Source organism: Pristiophorus japonicus, chromosome 15, assembly GCF_044704955.1.
Source record: "Pristiophorus japonicus isolate sPriJap1 chromosome 15, sPriJap1.hap1, whole genome shotgun sequence".
In the NCBI taxonomy this organism is placed as follows: domain Eukaryota; kingdom Metazoa; phylum Chordata; class Chondrichthyes; family Pristiophoridae; genus Pristiophorus; species Pristiophorus japonicus.
In genome coordinates this window covers 32,257,272-32,275,902 of record NC_091991.1, presented here as the reverse complement: position 1 = coordinate 32,275,902, position 18,631 = coordinate 32,257,272, and the positions used below count along the sequence as shown (strand labels likewise).

The 18,631-nt window shown below is 42.3% G+C and overlaps 1 protein-coding gene across 1 annotated transcript in view; it reads right to left on the bottom strand.

Annotated features, from left to right (window-relative positions):
- tbc1d30 (TBC1 domain family, member 30) overlaps positions 1-18,631 on the bottom strand; it is a 115,140-nt gene that overhangs the window by 39,542 nt on the left and 56,967 nt on the right. The window contains exons 7-8 of the mRNA XM_070901603.1: positions 9,822-9,990; positions 4,677-4,845 (exon numbers count right to left, since the gene is read on the bottom strand). Of these exons, the coding sequence (XP_070757704.1) occupies positions 4,677-4,845; positions 9,822-9,990 (338 nt within the window). The remainder of the gene's footprint in view (positions 1-4,676; positions 4,846-9,821; positions 9,991-18,631) is intronic.

Below are 18,631 nucleotides of genomic sequence, written 5' to 3'. Positions count from 1 at the left end.
AACCTTTTCTGTTGTCAATTCTAATAACAGGTCACTCTGTGTCAACTGGCCAGGAGTACTCAGAACAGGAAAGATATGAATTTGCAGGGCTATGGGAAAGAGCAGGGAAGTGGGACTAATTGGTATGATGGGCTGAGTGGCCACTTTCTGTGCTGTAAGATTCTATTGTTCTGTGCAACTTGCAAACAGATCATTACACTCAATCTATTTCAAAAACACTGTGGCTCTCACTGTATTTGGTTTGTACACTGAAGAGAATTATTTAAACAAACAATTTCCAATGAGAAAAATATTTAATAAAGTACATTGGGAAAAAGCAATCCGAGTACAGTGCTAATGGCAATAATATTTGAGTGCGTCACAATACAAAAAGTGTTATTTGCTTTTGAAAATTGGATCTTAGCGCTCAATCCAATCTAGTTTCAATGGTCTTCCAGTGTGCTCAGGGCCACCATTAAACTGCTTGGCAGCCAAGAAAAATTACCACATCCAGCACTGATAATTAGGAGATATGTTTCCTCCATAGTCATCGGAATATAGTATTAAAATTAAAAGGGGCAAAAGCATTTCAAGAATCCTGCCCTTTTGAGGGACAAGGAAATTAATTTTACCTTTTCTTTTCCCCTGCAACCCAGTCAGGCAAACTTGCATTCTCAGCTGTTTATTTTTAAACTATCATATTGCTCATATACTAATCTCTCACCGGCTCATCATTCCACTGGAACATTAGAAATTGGAGCATTTAGCCAGTGAGCAAAGTACTCCTGAAAATAAACTTCAATTACCTTCAAGCATTTTAACAAATATTTGCACGTTTTAAGTAGCAATTGTCATAGCTCAATGATAAGTTTAAATAAATGGAAATTTGTGAAGAAGTGCAGCTTAAAAAGAGAGAAATCATGTAGGGATGAACTTAATATAATGTATTATATTATATTCTCCAAGCTTCACATAGCTTGAATCTAGGTCACTGTAATGATGAGATGCTGTGCTGTGTAATCTCTCTCTGGTACAATATTTTCCTTATCAGAAACACAAAATCTGGACGATAACTGTTCGTCAGCATTCTAGCTAATTGACTAATATTACAGAGAGATTGCAATTAACATTTCTGCTGAGATCCATTTCTAGATGTTATTGATATCTTTAATTTATAATTATAAATGATATTTCCTATAATTGCATAAGATTTTTCACTAAAATATTCATAAGTAACAAAGATTTTCAACAAATGTTTTCTTTTACTTTAATTTGATTCATATTAAACAAACAAAACTCACATAAGACATTAGTTCTAGCAAAATATATCTCCATTGCTGACAGAGTGGAATGGGAAATGAGCAGGGTTGCCTCGTTTCCTTGCAATTCTTTTGTCTTTAGTCCAAACTCTAGACATCAAACAGCTGCTGCTGTAGTCACCCTTCACACCAAAAATAGACTGGAATGGATTTCTCAAATGTTGTTGCTAGTTTTGATTAAAAAAGCAACCCAGCTCCTCCACCCCATCCCCCAAAATACACCACAAATTGATAGTTGATGGTAGTGGGGTGATTTTTATTCTGAGATTGGCAAGATCACAATGACCTTTCTGCTGTTGTTTCAAGTCAGACTAAAGTAGATCAACAGAATTTATATTTGTCATTGAATGTACTCATCTATTCCATGTTGGTTTAATTTTCTCAGCCAAGGGTTATTTCCTGGTAAGGCATTTCACTTTTTACTGAACTAAAAATGTTTGAAAACAAGATAAAAATACAGAATTGGTTAGTCACCAGATATTTGAAACTGACTGCGGGTGGAAGAGAGGACGAAGGGGGAAATGGAAGTTTCCATGAGAGGCGGGGAGGGAGATGGCAGAGGGAAAAATGGATGCTTCCAATGGGAGGGGGGGGAGGGGGGAATGGATGTTTCTATGGGAGGCAGGGAAGGAGAAATGGATGCTTCCATGGTGGGGGGGGGAATGGATGTTTCCATTGGGGAAGGGAGATGGCAGAGGGGAAGTAGATGCTTCCATTGGGGGGGGGGGGAGAATGGATGTTTTGATGGTGGGGGGGAGGGGCAAAGAGGGAAATGGATGCTTCCATGGGGTGGGGGGGGGGGAATGGATGTTTCCATTGGGGGAGGGCGATGGCAGAGGGGAAGTGGATGCTTCCATTGAGGGGGGGGGGGATGAATGTTTACATAAGAACATAAGAATTAGGAACAGGAGTAGGCCATCTAGCCCCTCGAGCCTGCTCCGCCATTCAATAAGATCATGGCTGATCTGGTCGTGGACTCAGCTCCACTTACCCGCCCGCTCCCCATAACCCTTAATTCCCTTATTGATTAAAAATCTATCTATCTTTGACTTGAAAACATTCAATGAGCTAGCCTCAACTGCTTCCTTGGGCAGAGAATTCCACAGATTCACAACCCTCTGGGAGAAGAAATTCTTTCTCAACTCGGTTTTAAATTGGCTCCTCCGTATTTTGAGGCTGTGCCCCCTAGTTCTAGACTCCCCGACCAGTGGAAACAACCTCTCTGCCTCTATCTTGTCTATCCCTTTCATGATTTTAAATGTTTCTATAAGATCACCCCTCATCCTTCTGAACTCCAACGAGTAAAGACCCAGTCTACTCAATCTATCATCCATAAGGTAACCCCCTCATTTCTGGAATCAGCCGAGTGAATCGTCTCTGTACCCCTTCCAAAGCTAGTATATCCTTCTTTAAGTAAGGTGACCAAAACCGCACGCAGTACTCCAGGTGCGGCCTTACCAATACCTTATACAGTTGCAGCAAGACCTCCCTGCTTTTGTACTCCATCCCTCTTGCAATGAAGGCCAACATTCCATTCGCCTTCCTGATTACCTGCTGCACCTGCAAATTAACCTTTTGGGATTCATGCACAAGGACCCCCAGGTCCCTCTGCACCACAGCATGTTGTAATTTCTCCCCATTCAAATAATATTCCCTTTTACTGTTTTTTTTCCCCAAGGTGGATGACCTCACACTTTCCGACATTGTATTCCATCTGCCAAACCTTAGCCCATTCGCTTAACCTATCCAAATCTCCTTGCAGCCTCTTTGAGTCCTCTACACAACCCGCTTTCCCACTAATCTTAGTGTCATCTGCAAATTTTGTTGCACTACACTCTGTCCCCCTCTTCTAGGTCATCTATGTATATTGTAAACAGTTGTGGTCCCAGCACTGATCTCTGTGGCACACCACTAACCACTGATTTCCAACCGGAAAAGGACCCATTTATCCCGACTCTCTGCTTTCTGTTAGCCAGCCAATTCTCTATCCATGCTAATACATTTCCACTGACTCCGCGTATCTTTATCTTCTGCAGTAACCTTTTGTGTGGCACCTTATTGAATGCCTTTTGGAAATCTAAATACACCACATCCATCGGTACATCTCTATCCACCATGCTCGTTATATCCTCAAAGAATTCCAGTAAGTTAGTTAAACATGATTTCCCTTTCATGAATCCATGCTGCGTCTGCTTGATTGCGCTATTCCTATCTAGATGTCCCGCTATTTCTTCCTTAATGATAGTTTCAAGCATTTTCCCCACTACAGATGTTAAACTAACCGGCCTATAGTTACCTGCCTTTTGCCTGCCCCCTTTTTTAAACAGAGGCGTTACATTAGCTGCTTTCCAATCCGCTGGTACCTCCCCAGAGTCCAGAGAATTTTGGTAGATTATAACAAATGCATCTGCTATAACTTCCGCCATCTCTTTTAATACCCTGGGATGCATTTCATCAGGACCAGGGGACTTGTCTACCTTCAGTCCCATTAGCCTGTCCAGCACTACCCCCCCTAGTGATAGTGATTGTCTCAAGGTCCTCCCTTCCCACATTCCTGTGGCCTGCAAATTTTGGCATTGTTTTTGTGTCTTCCACTGTGAAGACGGAAGCAAAATAATTGTTTAAGGTCTCGGCCATTTCCACATTTCCCATTATTAAATCCCCCTTTTCATCTTCTAAGGGACCAACATTTACTTGAGTCACTCTCTTCCGTTTTATATATCTGTAAAAGCTTTTACTATCTGTTTTTATGTTTTGCGCAAGTTTACCTTCGTAATCTATCTTCCCTTTCTTTATTGCTTTTTTAGTCATTCTTTGCTGTTGCTTAAAATTTTTCCAATCCTCTAGTTTCCCACTAACCTTGGCCACCTTATACGCATTGGTCTTTGATTTGATACTTTCCTTTATTCCCTTGGTTATCCACGGCTGGTTATCCCTTCTCTTGCCGCCCTTCTTTTTCACTGGAATATATTTTTGTTGCGCACTATGAAAGAGCTCCTTAAAAATCCTCCACTGTTCCTCAATTGTCCCACTGGTTAGTCCTTGTTTCCAGTCTACTTTAGCCAACTCTGCCCTCATCTCACTGTAGTCCCCTTTGTTTAAGCATAGTACGCTCGTTTCTGACACAACTTCCTCATCCTCAATCTGTACCACAAATTCAACCATATTGTGATCACTCATTCTGAGAGGATCTTTTACTAGGAGATCGTTGGGGGGAGAAGGTCGGAGGGGAAAATGGATGGGACAGGCGGGAAGAGGGCGGATGGGGAAATTATTTTTCCACAAATCTTAAATTTTGTACACCTTTCTTCCACCCTGCCCAGAATGAAAATATTGAAGAAAAGAAAATCACAGATTTGATTATAATCTACAACTTACTCTCCAAGTTTAGCCCAGATTGCCAGGGCTACTCGTAGGATCACCTCAGATCCTTCAAAGAACACAGAGTCCCAGATTCGTAGCACAGTGTGATTAGGAAGGCATGTAGCAAACAAAGTTAGGAACCACTGCATGGTGAAAACATTGGTCAAGGGAGGCTCGTAGCTACCTGCCAAATAATAAAATAGCACAGTTTGAACAGAGCAACATAAGTGTAATCACAGTTGAGGCAATGTTTTATATTCTCCCATTAAGTACTGAAAGGTTTGCTAAGGCGATATCACTTGAAAACTTTTAGCAAATTTAAGTGATAGAAATATGGTGCAAACATTTCTTGATAGTCCAGAAATACCTTATCCAGTTCATAAAAACTGCATTTAATTTTGAAACATTAAAGCTCCAGGAATCTAAATTTATCTTAAGGAACACCTCATCAGTATCACTTAAAGTACTTTTGTTTAAAAGTTACAATGAATATTAATATTTTTTGTTTATTCCCAAATTTTGGCTTTATTTTTATTTTAAGTATATACTGACAGTTATTGAGTTGAAAACAACAACAACTTGTATTTTTATGGCGCCTTTAACGTAGAGGGACGTCCAAAGGCGTTTCACAGGAATATTATGAGACAAAAACGTGGACACCGAGCCACATAAGGAGAAATTAGCGCAGGTGACCAAAAGCTTGGTCAAAGAGGTAGATTTTAAGGAGCATCTTGAGAGAGGAAAGAGAGGTAGAGAGGTTTAGGCAAGGAATTCGAGAGCTTAGGGCCGAGGCAACAGAAGGCACGGCCACCAATGGTTCAGCGATTATAATCAGCGATGCTCAAGAGGGCAGAATTAGAGGAATGCTGACATAAGCTGAATATCAGTGAAAAAAACTCATTAATCAGAGTGTGGTTCAGCTTCCTCTCATTGTTAGCTTAGTAACTGCTCCAAGTTTGAACCTTCTGATAGTGTCAATACTCGTTTAAACAAGCACGCACACACACAACAAAAAGGGAAATAAATTAAAAAGGGATGTTAAAGTTAACAACTCTGTGTGATAAATTATTTTAAAATTAAGAAACTTGTTTATTAGGGATAGTCAATCATTGAATAAATTATGAGCTTAGATAATATGAAAAAAAACACAATCTACTGGGTCGATCAAATATGCCTGTAGTATGCCATTTGATGTTTTATGTAGATTTAACAATATTTAATATCGTTTGATTGTCATTTGAGACTGCAATGGGGCACTGAAATGAATAGAACAAAGACACGAGAGGATATACTTTCTACCATTCACTAACTGTAGTGACAGGGTAGAGGTGAGTGTAAAGTAGTGTTCGCCATTTTATACTTATATCCACCTTTTCACTAAAATGAGTGAACAGTGGAGAATACATCCCGAGATCTTACCAGAAAATGGTTAAAAATTGTTTAGGGCGGTTAATATTTCAACATTTTGATTGTAGAAAATAGCATAGAGAAGAGGAGTAATAGCAAATGGAAAACAAAAACTAGAAAATACAAAGAAAAACAATATTGCAGTGGATCAATTTTGTGATCTATTTTACATATGGTGTGGGGTCTAATGTTGATCAAATGCAGAAAAGGAGGATGCATAATGGAACTCATGGAATGGGCAGGTTACAGTCCACCCATGTGTGAGCAAAACTTGCAGAGGTACAACAGTTATTAGTGAGCTCTTAAGATAGGCTTTACAAGTGGGATTAATTATCTCCTATATTGTTTCCTAGGCTCATATTTGTTCAGGCAATTTTTAATTAAAAAAACAAAATTAGCTTTAAAATGCAATTTTCACTGGTGAGTTAGGGGGCTAGTAGGACTATTTAGATTTATTTGATCACCATTTGAGAAGAATAGCCATTAATACTATTTCAATTCCATACAGCGGGCTGTAAGTATGGCACTATACCCACAAAGTACCTGAATACAGAAGATTTACCGTACTAGGGGAGAAGAACTCTTTCAGATACAATACGAACACAATAATCTTTGATAACAAGATAGAAAGCATCAGACTTGTGATTTGGATTCTCTCTCAAAATGACGAAAAACACTGAAATAATACAATAGTGAAGTTACATACAGTATTAAGATATTATTTTGTTAAATATAAACACAGCCCAGCAATCTTCCTTTAAAATATTGACTATTAAGTATGAATAAATATCTGTGTTTATGTAGCAGAGGGAATACACATATTAGATGTGGAGAATCAACACTGTTAATTAATTTAGAATCTTTGATTGGAAGTCGGTAGCGAGGCTTTCACCAGAGTCATTGGATAAATCTATTATATTTACACAGGATTCCAGGACTTTTACTCATGTTTAGGGGATGGCATTTTGCAATTCTATAAATTTTCCATTAAAACCGAAAACCAGACATATTTGCTGAAGCTATAGTTATTGAAATAAAACATAAGTCCCATTTAGCAAAAGGAAAATAACAAAGGTGCAATATTGGTGCTTAAAACAATGATCCCTCAATTAAAAGTATAGCATAATCTAGAAATTCTATCAGTTCAATCAAAAGGAAGTACAATAATGCCACACAACAAAAAGTGTGATATAGCATCAACCAGTCTTTCCTTATTAGTTTATTCACATGCATTATAACCTTTTTGCTGAACATTTTCACAAATAACATACGACAAAAAACAAACTTATTATCCTATCAGGAAATATTTCTTCAAAAATTAAATGATAACCACATTGAGGTAAAAAAATAAAATGAAATTATCATGCCACAATATACACAGACTAGCAGCTGATGCTGACTGAATGGCTCAGTGGCAGCCCTCCTGACTCTGAGTTAGAGGGTTGTGGGATCAAGACCCACTCATGTGACTTGAGCACCTAATCTCGGCTGATGCTCCAGTGCAGTACTGAGGCAGTGCCCTGCACTGTCAAAGATGCCATCAGTTGGATATGTTAAACCGAGGCCCTGTCTGCCCTCTCAGGTGGATGTAAACAATCACATGGCATTCTTTGAAGAAGAGCAGGCGAGTTCTCCTGGGGGCCGAAATTGCCCCTGCTGGAAAACAGGGCACACACATCCCGTTTCTGTTGTTTTCACCGCCGCAGTGGATGAGGTGGCCTCGAGCGAAATTCCGCTCTTTGACTTTTTTTTCTGGTGGTCTGGAAGTTGCTCAGAATGGGGGCGGATATAGTGTCCGCCGCTGTCAGTCATCAGAGTAGTGCTGATGACATCATCATGGTGCCTCGTCACCATGGCTCTCGCCTTCACTTAAAGGGGAAAGCCTTCGTGATTTTTAAAGTTCAGTCCACTGGGCCACTAGAGAGGGTTTCGGCCAGGCCAGCGGCCTGGCACCCAAGAGGGGGTGCATAATTGTCGGTCTGACCTGGCAGTTGGCCGACAAAGAAAAACATGGCGGCAGCGGCAGTGCATCGTCCCCTTTAATGGGAGCCGCACCGCCATTTTAGAAGGCCACATCCTCACTGGACCGCCTTAGAAAAGCAGCTTCTGGCACCGCCCGGTGGGAGGAAGGTTTTCTTGGCACAATTTTGCCGTCGGGCGGGTTGGGGTGGGGGGGGGCGGGAGCATCGGCATTGCGCACTCTGATGGCAGCAGCGTTGGGAATGAGCGGGTCACCACCGGGATACATTGACCACACTTGATCAGCTCCGATGGACTGGCCGCATCGTCCACATGCCCGATACGGCACTCCAAAAACAAGTGCTTTACTCGGAGCTCCAACACGGCAAGCGAGCCCCAGGTGGGCAGAGGAAACGCTTCAAGGACACCCTCAAAGCCTTCTTGAAAAAGTGCAACATCCCCACCAACACCTGGGTATCCCTGACCCAAGACCATTCAAAGTGGAGGAGAAGCATCATGGAAGGTGCCGAACACCTCGAGTCTCTTCGCCGGGAGCAAGCGGAAGCCAAGTGCAAACAGTGGAAGGAGCGCACGACAACTCAAGCCCCCCACCCACCCGTCCCTTCAACCACCGTCTGCCCCACCTGTGACAGAGACTAGGTCTCGCATTGGACTCATCAGTCACCTGAGAACTCATTTTTAGTGTGGAAGCAAGTCATCCTCGACTCCGAGGGATTGCCTAAGAAGAAGAACCTCTTTATTGACAAAAAGTAGCATAACTTAGCATATCAGCTCTGAAATTCCCCAGCATTGAGTTTGAAACATGACATTTAGAAGGATCATTCATGGAACACTTCAAATTCAACATAAGAGTGCAGAGGAGAGTGGGTGGAATGCAGTAGTTAGGATTCTGCTCTTTCAGCTCTGCAACTTCAGTTTGAATCCCTAGTGGATGGAATGAAGGTCTCCTTCTTTGATCTACAAGATCCTTGGAGAAGTGAATTTCAGAATTGTTAATCTAGTTCTCAATAAGTACAGCACTGCCCATAATTTGGCAAAAACTGCTAAGCTCAAATCTTTCATAAGGATGGGAAATGGAAAAATTGAATACAGGTGAACAGTAGATAATGCTCTTCTGATGTTGAGGCTCAAGGTATGCTATTGGGGCGAGTAGAGGGAGTCTTACTTTCTATCTGTTCTCTCGAAAAGAGATGGCTGTGAGGTAACCTGATAGAGGTCTCTAAGATTATGAAAGGGTTTGATGGGGTAGGGTAGATGTAGAGAAGCTATTACCACTTAGTGGCGGGGTGGGGGGGGGGAGGGGGGGGAGGGCGGGGGTGGAGACCAAATCTAGGGGCTATTAAAAAAAACATAGTCACTAATAAATCCAATAGGGAATTCAGGAGAAACATCTTTGCCAGAGAGTTGTTAGAATGTGGAGCATACCACAAGGAGTAGTTGAGGCGAATACCATAAATGCATTTAAGGGGAAGCTGGATAAACACATGAAGGAGAAAGGAAGAAGAGGATATGTTGATCGGATTAGCTGAAGTAGGGTGGGAGGAGGCTCGTGTGGAGCATAAACACTGACATGGACCTGTTTCTGTGTTGTATATTCTGTGTAATTCTATGTATATTGGTATATCCCATGCCTGATTTGTTAGTACCCAAAATATATCCCTTTCTCAGCATAAAAAACATGGATATGAAAAACAAGAAGAATCTAGAACAGTGGAGGGAACAAAACTTGCCCATAAAGAGAAATTGCTTATATTAAAACTCAAGGGAAATTACCTGCACTTTCCTTATTGGCACCTTTTTGGAGATCATCAAGGTACTGAGAAAGCTCCGGTAGCTTTATCCGCAGAAGATCCCGAAAGACAGCCATATCCACTGATAATGCACGTAGATTATTGGCAAAATAACTCTCAGGGAGCACTTTGTCAATCAAGTAAATCATTACCTATATATTAAAAAAGAAAAAAGAAAGCAGAATAACGTATTAATCTATGAAGTTCATATAACACATATAAATGTTGCCCTCTTATTTTAAAATTTATTATGTATTGTAAGCGCAGTGAACAATTAGAGAATGAATCGACTGGAATTTAACTAAAAGAGCACATCATCGTGGTTCTGCAATGCAGTGGTAAAGTTTACAACAAAAATATTATATTTATATAGTGCCTTTAACGTAATAAAACATCCCAAGACGCTTCACAGGAGTGCATCAAAAAAGCCAAAATTTGACACCGAGCCACATAAGGTGTTAGGGCAGATAACCATAAGCTTGGTTGAAGAGGTAGGATTTAAGGAGCGTCTTAAAGGAGGAAAGAGGAGTGGGGAGGTGGAAAGATTTAAGGAGGGAATTCCAGAGCTTAGGACCTAGGCAGCTGAAGGCACAGCTGCCAAGGTGGAGCAATTAAAATCGGGGATGTTCAAAAGCCCAGAATAGGTGGAGCGCAGAGGTTTAGGGGTTTAAAGGGCTGGAGATTACAGAGATAAGAAAGGACAAGGTCATGGAAGAATCTGAAAACAAGGATGAGAATTTTAAAATCAAGGCGATGCTTAACTAGAAGCCAATGTAGGTCAGCAAGCACAAGGAAGATAGGTGAGTGGGACTTGGTGCGAGTTAGCACATGAGCAGCAGAGTTTTGGGTGTCCTCAAGTTTATGGAGGGTAGAATTAGGGAGGCCGGCCAGGAGTGCCTTGGAATAGTCAAGTCTCTAGGTGATAAAGTCATGGATGAGAGTTTCAGCAGCAGATAAGTTGAGGTAAGGGCGGAGACGGGCGATATTATGAAGGTGGAAATGGGCGGTCTTAGTGATAGAATGGATATGAAGTAGGAAGCTCAGTTCATGATCAAATATGATACTAAGGTTTGGAACAGACTTGGTCAGCCTTAGGTAGTTGCCGGAGAGAGAGATCAAAACAGTGGAAAGAGGACGGGGTTTATGAGGTGAACCGAAGAAAATGGCTTCAATCAGCCCAATATTTAATTGGAGGAAATTTCTACTCATCCAGTGCTGGATGTCGGAGAAGCAGTTTGATAGTACAGTGACTTTGGAGGGTTCGAGAGAGGTGGAGGAGAGGTAGAGCTGGGTATCATCAGCGTACATGTGAAAAATCACGTTATGTTGCCAGATGATGTTATCGAGGGGCAGCATGGAGATGAGAAATAGGAGGGGCCAAGGTTGGATCCTTGGAGAACACCAGAGGTGACAGTGTGGGATCAGGAAGAGAAGCCATTGCAGGTGACTCTATGGTTACAGCTGGAAAGATAGGAATGAAACTAGGAGAGTGCAGTCCCACCAGCTGGACAACTGTGTAGAGGCATTGGAGCAGAATTTTGTGGTCAAGCATGTCAAAGGCTGCAGACAGGTTGAGAAGGACGAGGAAGGTTAGATTACCTTTGTCGCAGTCAAATAGGATGTCATTTGTGACCTTGGTAAGAGCAGTTTCCTGATTGGAGGGATTCAAACAATGAGTTCTGGGAAAGATGGGCACGGATTTGGGGGATATTATATGGTTGTATGCATAAAATCACAAGTCTGAATCTTCCAACACCATGGTGAAATAAAGCAACAAATTAATGCCTGCAATTAATAAAAACTGACATTTCTAGGACAAAATACATGATTCAGTTTAGGTCACTGTATTTTTTAATGAAATGTCACAAAATAGGCACTAAAAAAAGGTCATAGAAAAAGAGGTGAGAAAAGAGATCAGAGAAGATAGAAAAAAAGATAGAAGAAAGAAAAAAGGATATGATAAAAAGAGAAGGAAAAGGAGAACAATCTATTAGTGCCATGTTTATGCTGTTCTGAAGGATAAAAGATTGGTCCCATTTTCACAGCAATCTAAACGGCAGTCATGTTTTTGCTGTTTGCTTGCACTGTGTGAAGTTGAGGAAGGCACTTGGTACTCAACTGCGTGCATGATGCATTGTTCTCGGGTCAACAATGGTGTTTTTTAATGAATAGATACTAAGGTGTCAGCCGTGTCTCGTGGTAGCACTCTTGTTTCCAAGTCAGGTGGTCAGGATTCAAGCCTCATTCCAAACTTTGAGCAGATAGTGTAGGGTGACACTTCTCTGTGATACTGAGGGAGTGCTGCACGGTCAGAGATGCCATCTTTCAGGTGAGATGTTAAACTCAGGCCTTGTCTGCAGTCTCAGGTTGATATAAACCATTCCATGTCACAATTTGGAGAGCTGAGTTATCCTCACATTTTAATCTTTAGTTTGCAATAATTAAAGTGTGAATTTAGTTCATTACATGGTTGAATTTCAAATTCAGTTGGAGGGTGAGAAAGTTGGTTCTCAAACCAGGATCCTAAGCTTAAATAAAGCGCCCCAAGTTTCGTGCCGTGGCGAAAACAGCGCACCTCCGAGCTGGGCACCTGTTTTTTGCGCCGAAAACTGCGCCTAAAAAAAAGTCCGATATTCTCGAGCTCGGTCTGCTTGGCGCGGCGTGCTCATCGCAGCAGGGGGAAGAGCCTAACACTCGCGCCGATTTTCTAAGTAGCAGGGGGCGGGTACAATTTAAATTAGCCTTCATGGTGCCGGCAACCCTGCGCGTGCGCGTTGGAGCGTGCGCGCACGCGCAGTCTCACACAAACATTGGCACTCGCCCATTTTTAAAAATACTGCAGAAAAAGTGAAGATTTGTTTCTTGGACCCCTGCAAAGGCTTGTAATTTAATTTTTTTTGATATTTCTGTGTGTGAGGGAGTGCTTTTAGCAGCACTGCTGAATAAATCACCTGCTGAAATCAGTGAGTTCAGCTTTTCACTGCTAAACTTGCAGAACTGGTGCTGCATTGGTGCATGCAAAGTAAGGACAGTGTGTTTGGAGAAATAAGAGTGCCAATTCAACTTTGCAATAATACGTGGTGTTGACAATGCAGCACCCATTCTGCAAATTTAAATATAAAACTGTCGATGTGGCTGCCTCTCCCTGTCCAAATGGCCTCAGTCCCCCTCACAGCTCGAAGGCTGCTGCTGTATCTTCGGCTGCCGGCCAGCCACTGACGCCGCTGATATCCTATGGCCGAATGGCCTCATGTCTCTCCGCTGCTGATTCTTAATGGCTGCTGGCCAGCCACTGACGCCGCCCCTAAAGTGTGGCCGAATGGCCTCAAGAACCTTAATGAGCTGCGTGTGTCCTGCGTTGATTCTTCGGTTGCCGGCCAGCCACTGACGCCGCTGCTATCACATGGCCGAATGGCCTCACATCGGTCCGCTGATTCTTCGGCTGCCGGCCAGCCACTGACACCGCTGCTATCACATGGCCGAATGGCCTCACATCGGTCCGCTGATTCTTCGGCTGCCGGCCAGCCACTGACGCCGCTGATATCTCATGGCCGAATGGCCTCAGGTCCGTCCGGTGCTGCTCCTTCGCGGCCAGCCACGAAGAGAATGAAGGCCTGCCTCAAGCACTGCAGCTCAGCTCGAAGCTTGCTGCCGCTACCGTCGAGACACTGACGCCACACCGCTGCCTCTCCAACATGAAAGGCCTGCCTGAAGCACTTTCACACAGGTAGGAACATGGTTTATTTAATATTTTCTTTGCTTATAAATTTTTATTCAGGTTGGATTTATTTGTATAATATTTGTAGAAGTATAACTAAGGATTGATTGTAGAATTTAATGACTTCCCTTCCCCCCCCCTCCCCCCCCCCCACCATTCCCTACACCTAATTTGTAACCTACGCCTGATTTTCTAAAGTGTAGACAAGGTTTTTTCGAGCGTACAAAAATCTTCACTTACTCCATTCTAAGTTAGTTTGGAGTAAGTTTTCACTCACGAAACTTTGAAATCAGGCGTAAGTGGCCGGACACGCCCCCTTTTGAAAAAAAAATTCTGTTCCAAAGTGAAACTGTTCTACCTGACTAGAACTGAAGCAAACTAAATGTGGAGAATTCCGATTTCTAAGATACTCCGTTCTACACCAGTTGCTCCTAAAAATCAGGAGCAAATCATGTGGAAACTTGGGGCCAAGGAGACTACAAAAGCATGAGGGCAAGTTGGCTAAAGTGGACTGGGAAAATAGATTAAAGTATGGGACGGTTGATGAGCAGTGGCAGACATTTAAGGAGATATTCCATAACTCGCAACAAAAATATATCCCAATGAGAAGGAAAGACTGTAAGAGAAGGGATAACCATCCGTGGCTAACTAAGGAAATAAGGGAGGGCATCAAATTGAAAACAAGGGAATACAATGTGGCCAAGACTAGTGGGAGGCCAGAGGATTGGGAAACTTTTAAAAGCCAGCAAAGAACGACTCAAAAAATGATAAAAAGACAGAAGCTAGATTATGAGAGTAAACTAGCACAAAATATAAAAACAAATAGTAAGAGTTTCTACAGGTACATAAAAAGGAAAAGAGTGGCTAAAGTAAATGCTGGTCCCCGAGAGGATGAGACTGGGGAATTAATAATGGAGAACGGGGAAATGGCAGAGACGTTGAATAAATATTTTGTATAGGTCTTCACGGTAGAAGACATTAAAAACATCCCAATAGTGGATAATCAAGGGGCTATAGGGAGGGAGGAACTTAATTCAATCACTCTCACTAATGAAGTAGTACTCGGTAAAATAATGGGACTAAAGGCGGACAAGTCCCCTGGACCTGATGGCTTACATCCTAGGATCTTAAAAGAAGTGGCTGTAGAGATAGTGGATGCATTGGTTGTAATCTACCAAAATTCTCTGGATTCTGGGGCGGTCCCAGCGAATTGGAAAACTGCAAATGTAACGTCCCTATTTAAAAAAGGAGGCAGACAAAAAGCAGGAAACTATAGACCAGTTAGCCTAACATCTGTTGTTGGGAAAATGCTAGAGTCCGTTATTAAGGAAGCAGTAGCGGGACATTTGGAAAAGCATAATTCAATCAAGCAGAGTCAGCATGGTTTTATGAAAGGGAAATCATGTTTGACAAATTTGCTGGAGTTCTTTGAGGATGTAATGAGAGGGTGGATAAGGGGGAACCAGTGGATGTGGTGTATTTGGATTTCCAGAAGGCATTCGATAAGGTGCCACATAAAAGATTACTGCACAAGATAAAAGTTCACGGAGTTGGGGATAATATATTAGCATGGATAGAGAATTGGCTAACTAACAGAAAACTGAGAGTCGGGATAAATGGATCATTTTCCGGTTGGCAAACAGTGACTAGTGGGGTGCCACAGGGATCAGTGCGAAGTCCTCAACTATTTACAATCTATATTAATGACTTGGATGAAGGGGCTGAGTGTAATGTAGCCAGGTTTGCTGATGATACAAAGATGGGTAGGAAATAAAATTGTGAGGACACAAAAAATTTGCAGAGGGATATAGATTGGCTAAGTGAGTGGGCAAAAATCTGGCAGATGGAGTATAATGTAGGAAAATGTGATGTTATCCACTTTGGCAGTAAAAATAGAAAAGCAAATTACAATTTAAATGGAGAAAAATTTAAAGTGCTGCAGTACAGAGGGATCTGGGGGTCCTTCTGCATGAAACACAGTAAGTGAGTATGTAGGTACAGCAAGTAATCAGGAAGGCAAATGGAATGTTGACCTTTATTGCAAGGGGGAATAGAGTATACAAGCAGAGAAGTCCTGCTACAACTGTACAGGGTATTGGTAGGGCCACACCTAGAGTACTGCGTACAGTTTTGGCCTCCATATTTAAGGAAAGATATACTTGCATTAGAGGCTGTTCAGAGAAGATTCACTAGGTTGATTCTGGAGATGAGGGTGTTGACTTATGAAGATAGGTTGAGTAGGTTGGGCCTATACACATTGAAGTTCAGGTGATCTTATCAAAACATATAAGATAATGAGAGGGCTCGACAAGGTGGATGCAGAGAGGATATTTCCACTCATAGCGGAAAATAAAACTTGGGGATATAACCTCAGAATAACGGACCGCCCATTTAAAACTGAGACGAGGAGGAATTTCTTCTCTCAGAGGATTGTAAATCTATGGAATTCTCTGCCCCGGAGAGCTGTGGAGGTTGGGTCTTTGAATATATTTCAGGCAGAGATAGACAGATTTTTTAGTGACAAAGGAGTAAAGGGTTATGGGGAACGGGCAGGGAAGTGGAGCTGAGTCCATGAACAGATCAGCCATGATCTTATTGAATGGCGGAGCAGGCTCGATGGAACAAATGGCCAAATCCTGCTCCTATTTCTTATGAATGATGGTACGGCAGACTATGGAGGTCTGTTTAACATTAAAAGTTGAACTTTTTTGGTGGGGCTTCATACGACCTGCTTTTGAGCTAAAGATGATGTGTATGCTTCCTGGTCGAGACTAAGTTGTTCAGGAAGTTAACAGTGGATATAACTCAGTCACTAATAAAAAGAATATCAGTGATAAGGAGAAACATAGAAACATAGAAAATAGGTGCAGGAGTAGGCCATTCGACCCTTCTAGCCTGCAACGCCATTCAATGAGTTCATGGCTGAACATGTAACTTCAGTACCCCATTCCTGCTTTCTCACCATACCCCTTGATCCCCTTAGTAGTAAGGACTACATCTAAATCTTTTTTGAATATATTTAGTGAATTGGCCTCAACAACTTTCTGTGGTACAGAATTCCACAGGTTCACCACTCTCTGGGTGAAGAAGTTCCTCCTCATCTCGGTCCTAAATGGCTTACCCCTTATCCTTAGACTGTGACCCCTGGTTCTGGACTTCCCCAACATTGGGAACATTCTTCCTGCATCTAACCTGTCTAAACCCATCAGAATTTAAAACGTTTCTATGAGGCCCCCCTCATTCTTCTGAACTCCTGTGAATACAAGCCCAGTTGATCCAGTCTTTCTTGATAGGTCAGTCCCGCCATCCCGAGAATCAGTCTGGTGAACCTTCGCTGCACTCCCTCAATAGCAAGAATGTCCTTCCTCAGGTTAGGAGACCAAAATTGTACACAATACTCCAGGTGTGGCCTCACCAATGCCCTGTACAACTGTAGCAACACCTCCTTGCCCCTGTACCCAAATCCCCTCGCTATGAAGGCCAACATGCATTTGCTTTCTTAACCGCCTGCTGTACCTGCATGCCAACCTTCAATGACTGATGTACCATAACACCCAGGTCTCGTTGCACCTCCCCTTTTCCTAATCTGTCACCATTCAGATAATAGTCTGTCTCTCTGTTTTTACCACCAAAGTGGATAACCTCACATTTATCCACATTATACTTCATCTGCCATGCATTTGCCCACTCACCTAACCTATCCAAGTCACTCTGCAGCCTCATAGCATCCTCCTCGCAGCTCACACTGCCACCTAACTTAGTGTCATCCGCAAATTTGGAGATACTACATTTAATCCCCTCGTCTAAATCATTAATGTACAGTTAATAAACAGCTGGGGCCCCAGCACAGAACCTTGCGGTACCCCACTAGACACCACCTGCCATTCTGAAAAGAACCCATTTACTCCTACTCTTTGCTTCCTGTCTGACAACCAGTTCTCAATCCATGTCAGCACACTACCCGCAATCCCATGTGCTTTAACTTTGCACATTAATCTTTTGTGTGGGACCTTGTCGAAAGCCTTCTGAAAGTCCAAATATACCACATCAACTGGTTCTCCCTTGTCCACTCTACTGGAAACATCCTCAAAAAATTCTAGAAGATTTGTCAAGCATGATTTCCCTTTCACAAATCCATGTTGACTTGGACCTATCATGTCACCTCTTTCCAAATGCGCTGCTATGACATCCTTAATAATTGATTCCATCATCTTACCCACTACCGATGTCAGGCTTACTGGTCTATAATTCCCTGTTTTCTCTCTCCCTCCTTTTTTAAAAAGTGGGGTTACATTGGCTACCCTCCACACGATAGGAACTGATCCAGAGTCAATGGAATGTTGGAAAATGACTTCCAATGCATCCGCTATTTCCAAGGCCACCTCCTTAAGTACTCTGGGATGCAGTCCATCAGGCCCTGGGGATTTATCGGCCTTCAATCCCATCAATTTCCCCAACACAATTTCCCGACTAATAAGGATTTCCCTCAGTTCCTCCTCCTTACTAGACTCTCTGACCCCTCTTCTATCCGGAAGGTTGTTTGTGTCCTCCTTAGTGAATACCGAACCAAAGTACTTGTTCAATTGTTCCGCCATTTCTTAATTCCCCGTTATGACTTCCCCGGTTCTGACTGCAGGGGACCTACATTTGTCTTTACTAACCTTTTTCTCTTTACATATCTATAGAAACTTTTGCAATCCGTCTTAATGTTCCCTGCAAGCTTCTTCTCGTACTCCATTTTCCCTGCTCTAATCAAACCGATTGTCCTCCTCTGCTGATTTCTAAATTTCTCCCAGTCTCCGGGTTCACTGCTATTTCTGGCCAATTTGTATGCCACTTCCTTGGCTTTAATACTTTCCCTGATTTCCCTTGATAGCCACGGTTGATCCACCTTCCTTTTTTTATTTTTACAACAGACAGGAATGTACAATTGTTGTAGTTCATCCATGCGGTCTCTAAATGTCTGCCATTGCCCATCCACAGTCAACCCCTTAAGTATCATTCACCAATCAATCCTAGCTAATTCACGCCTCATACCTTCAAAGTTACCCTTCTTTAAGTTCTGGACCATGGTC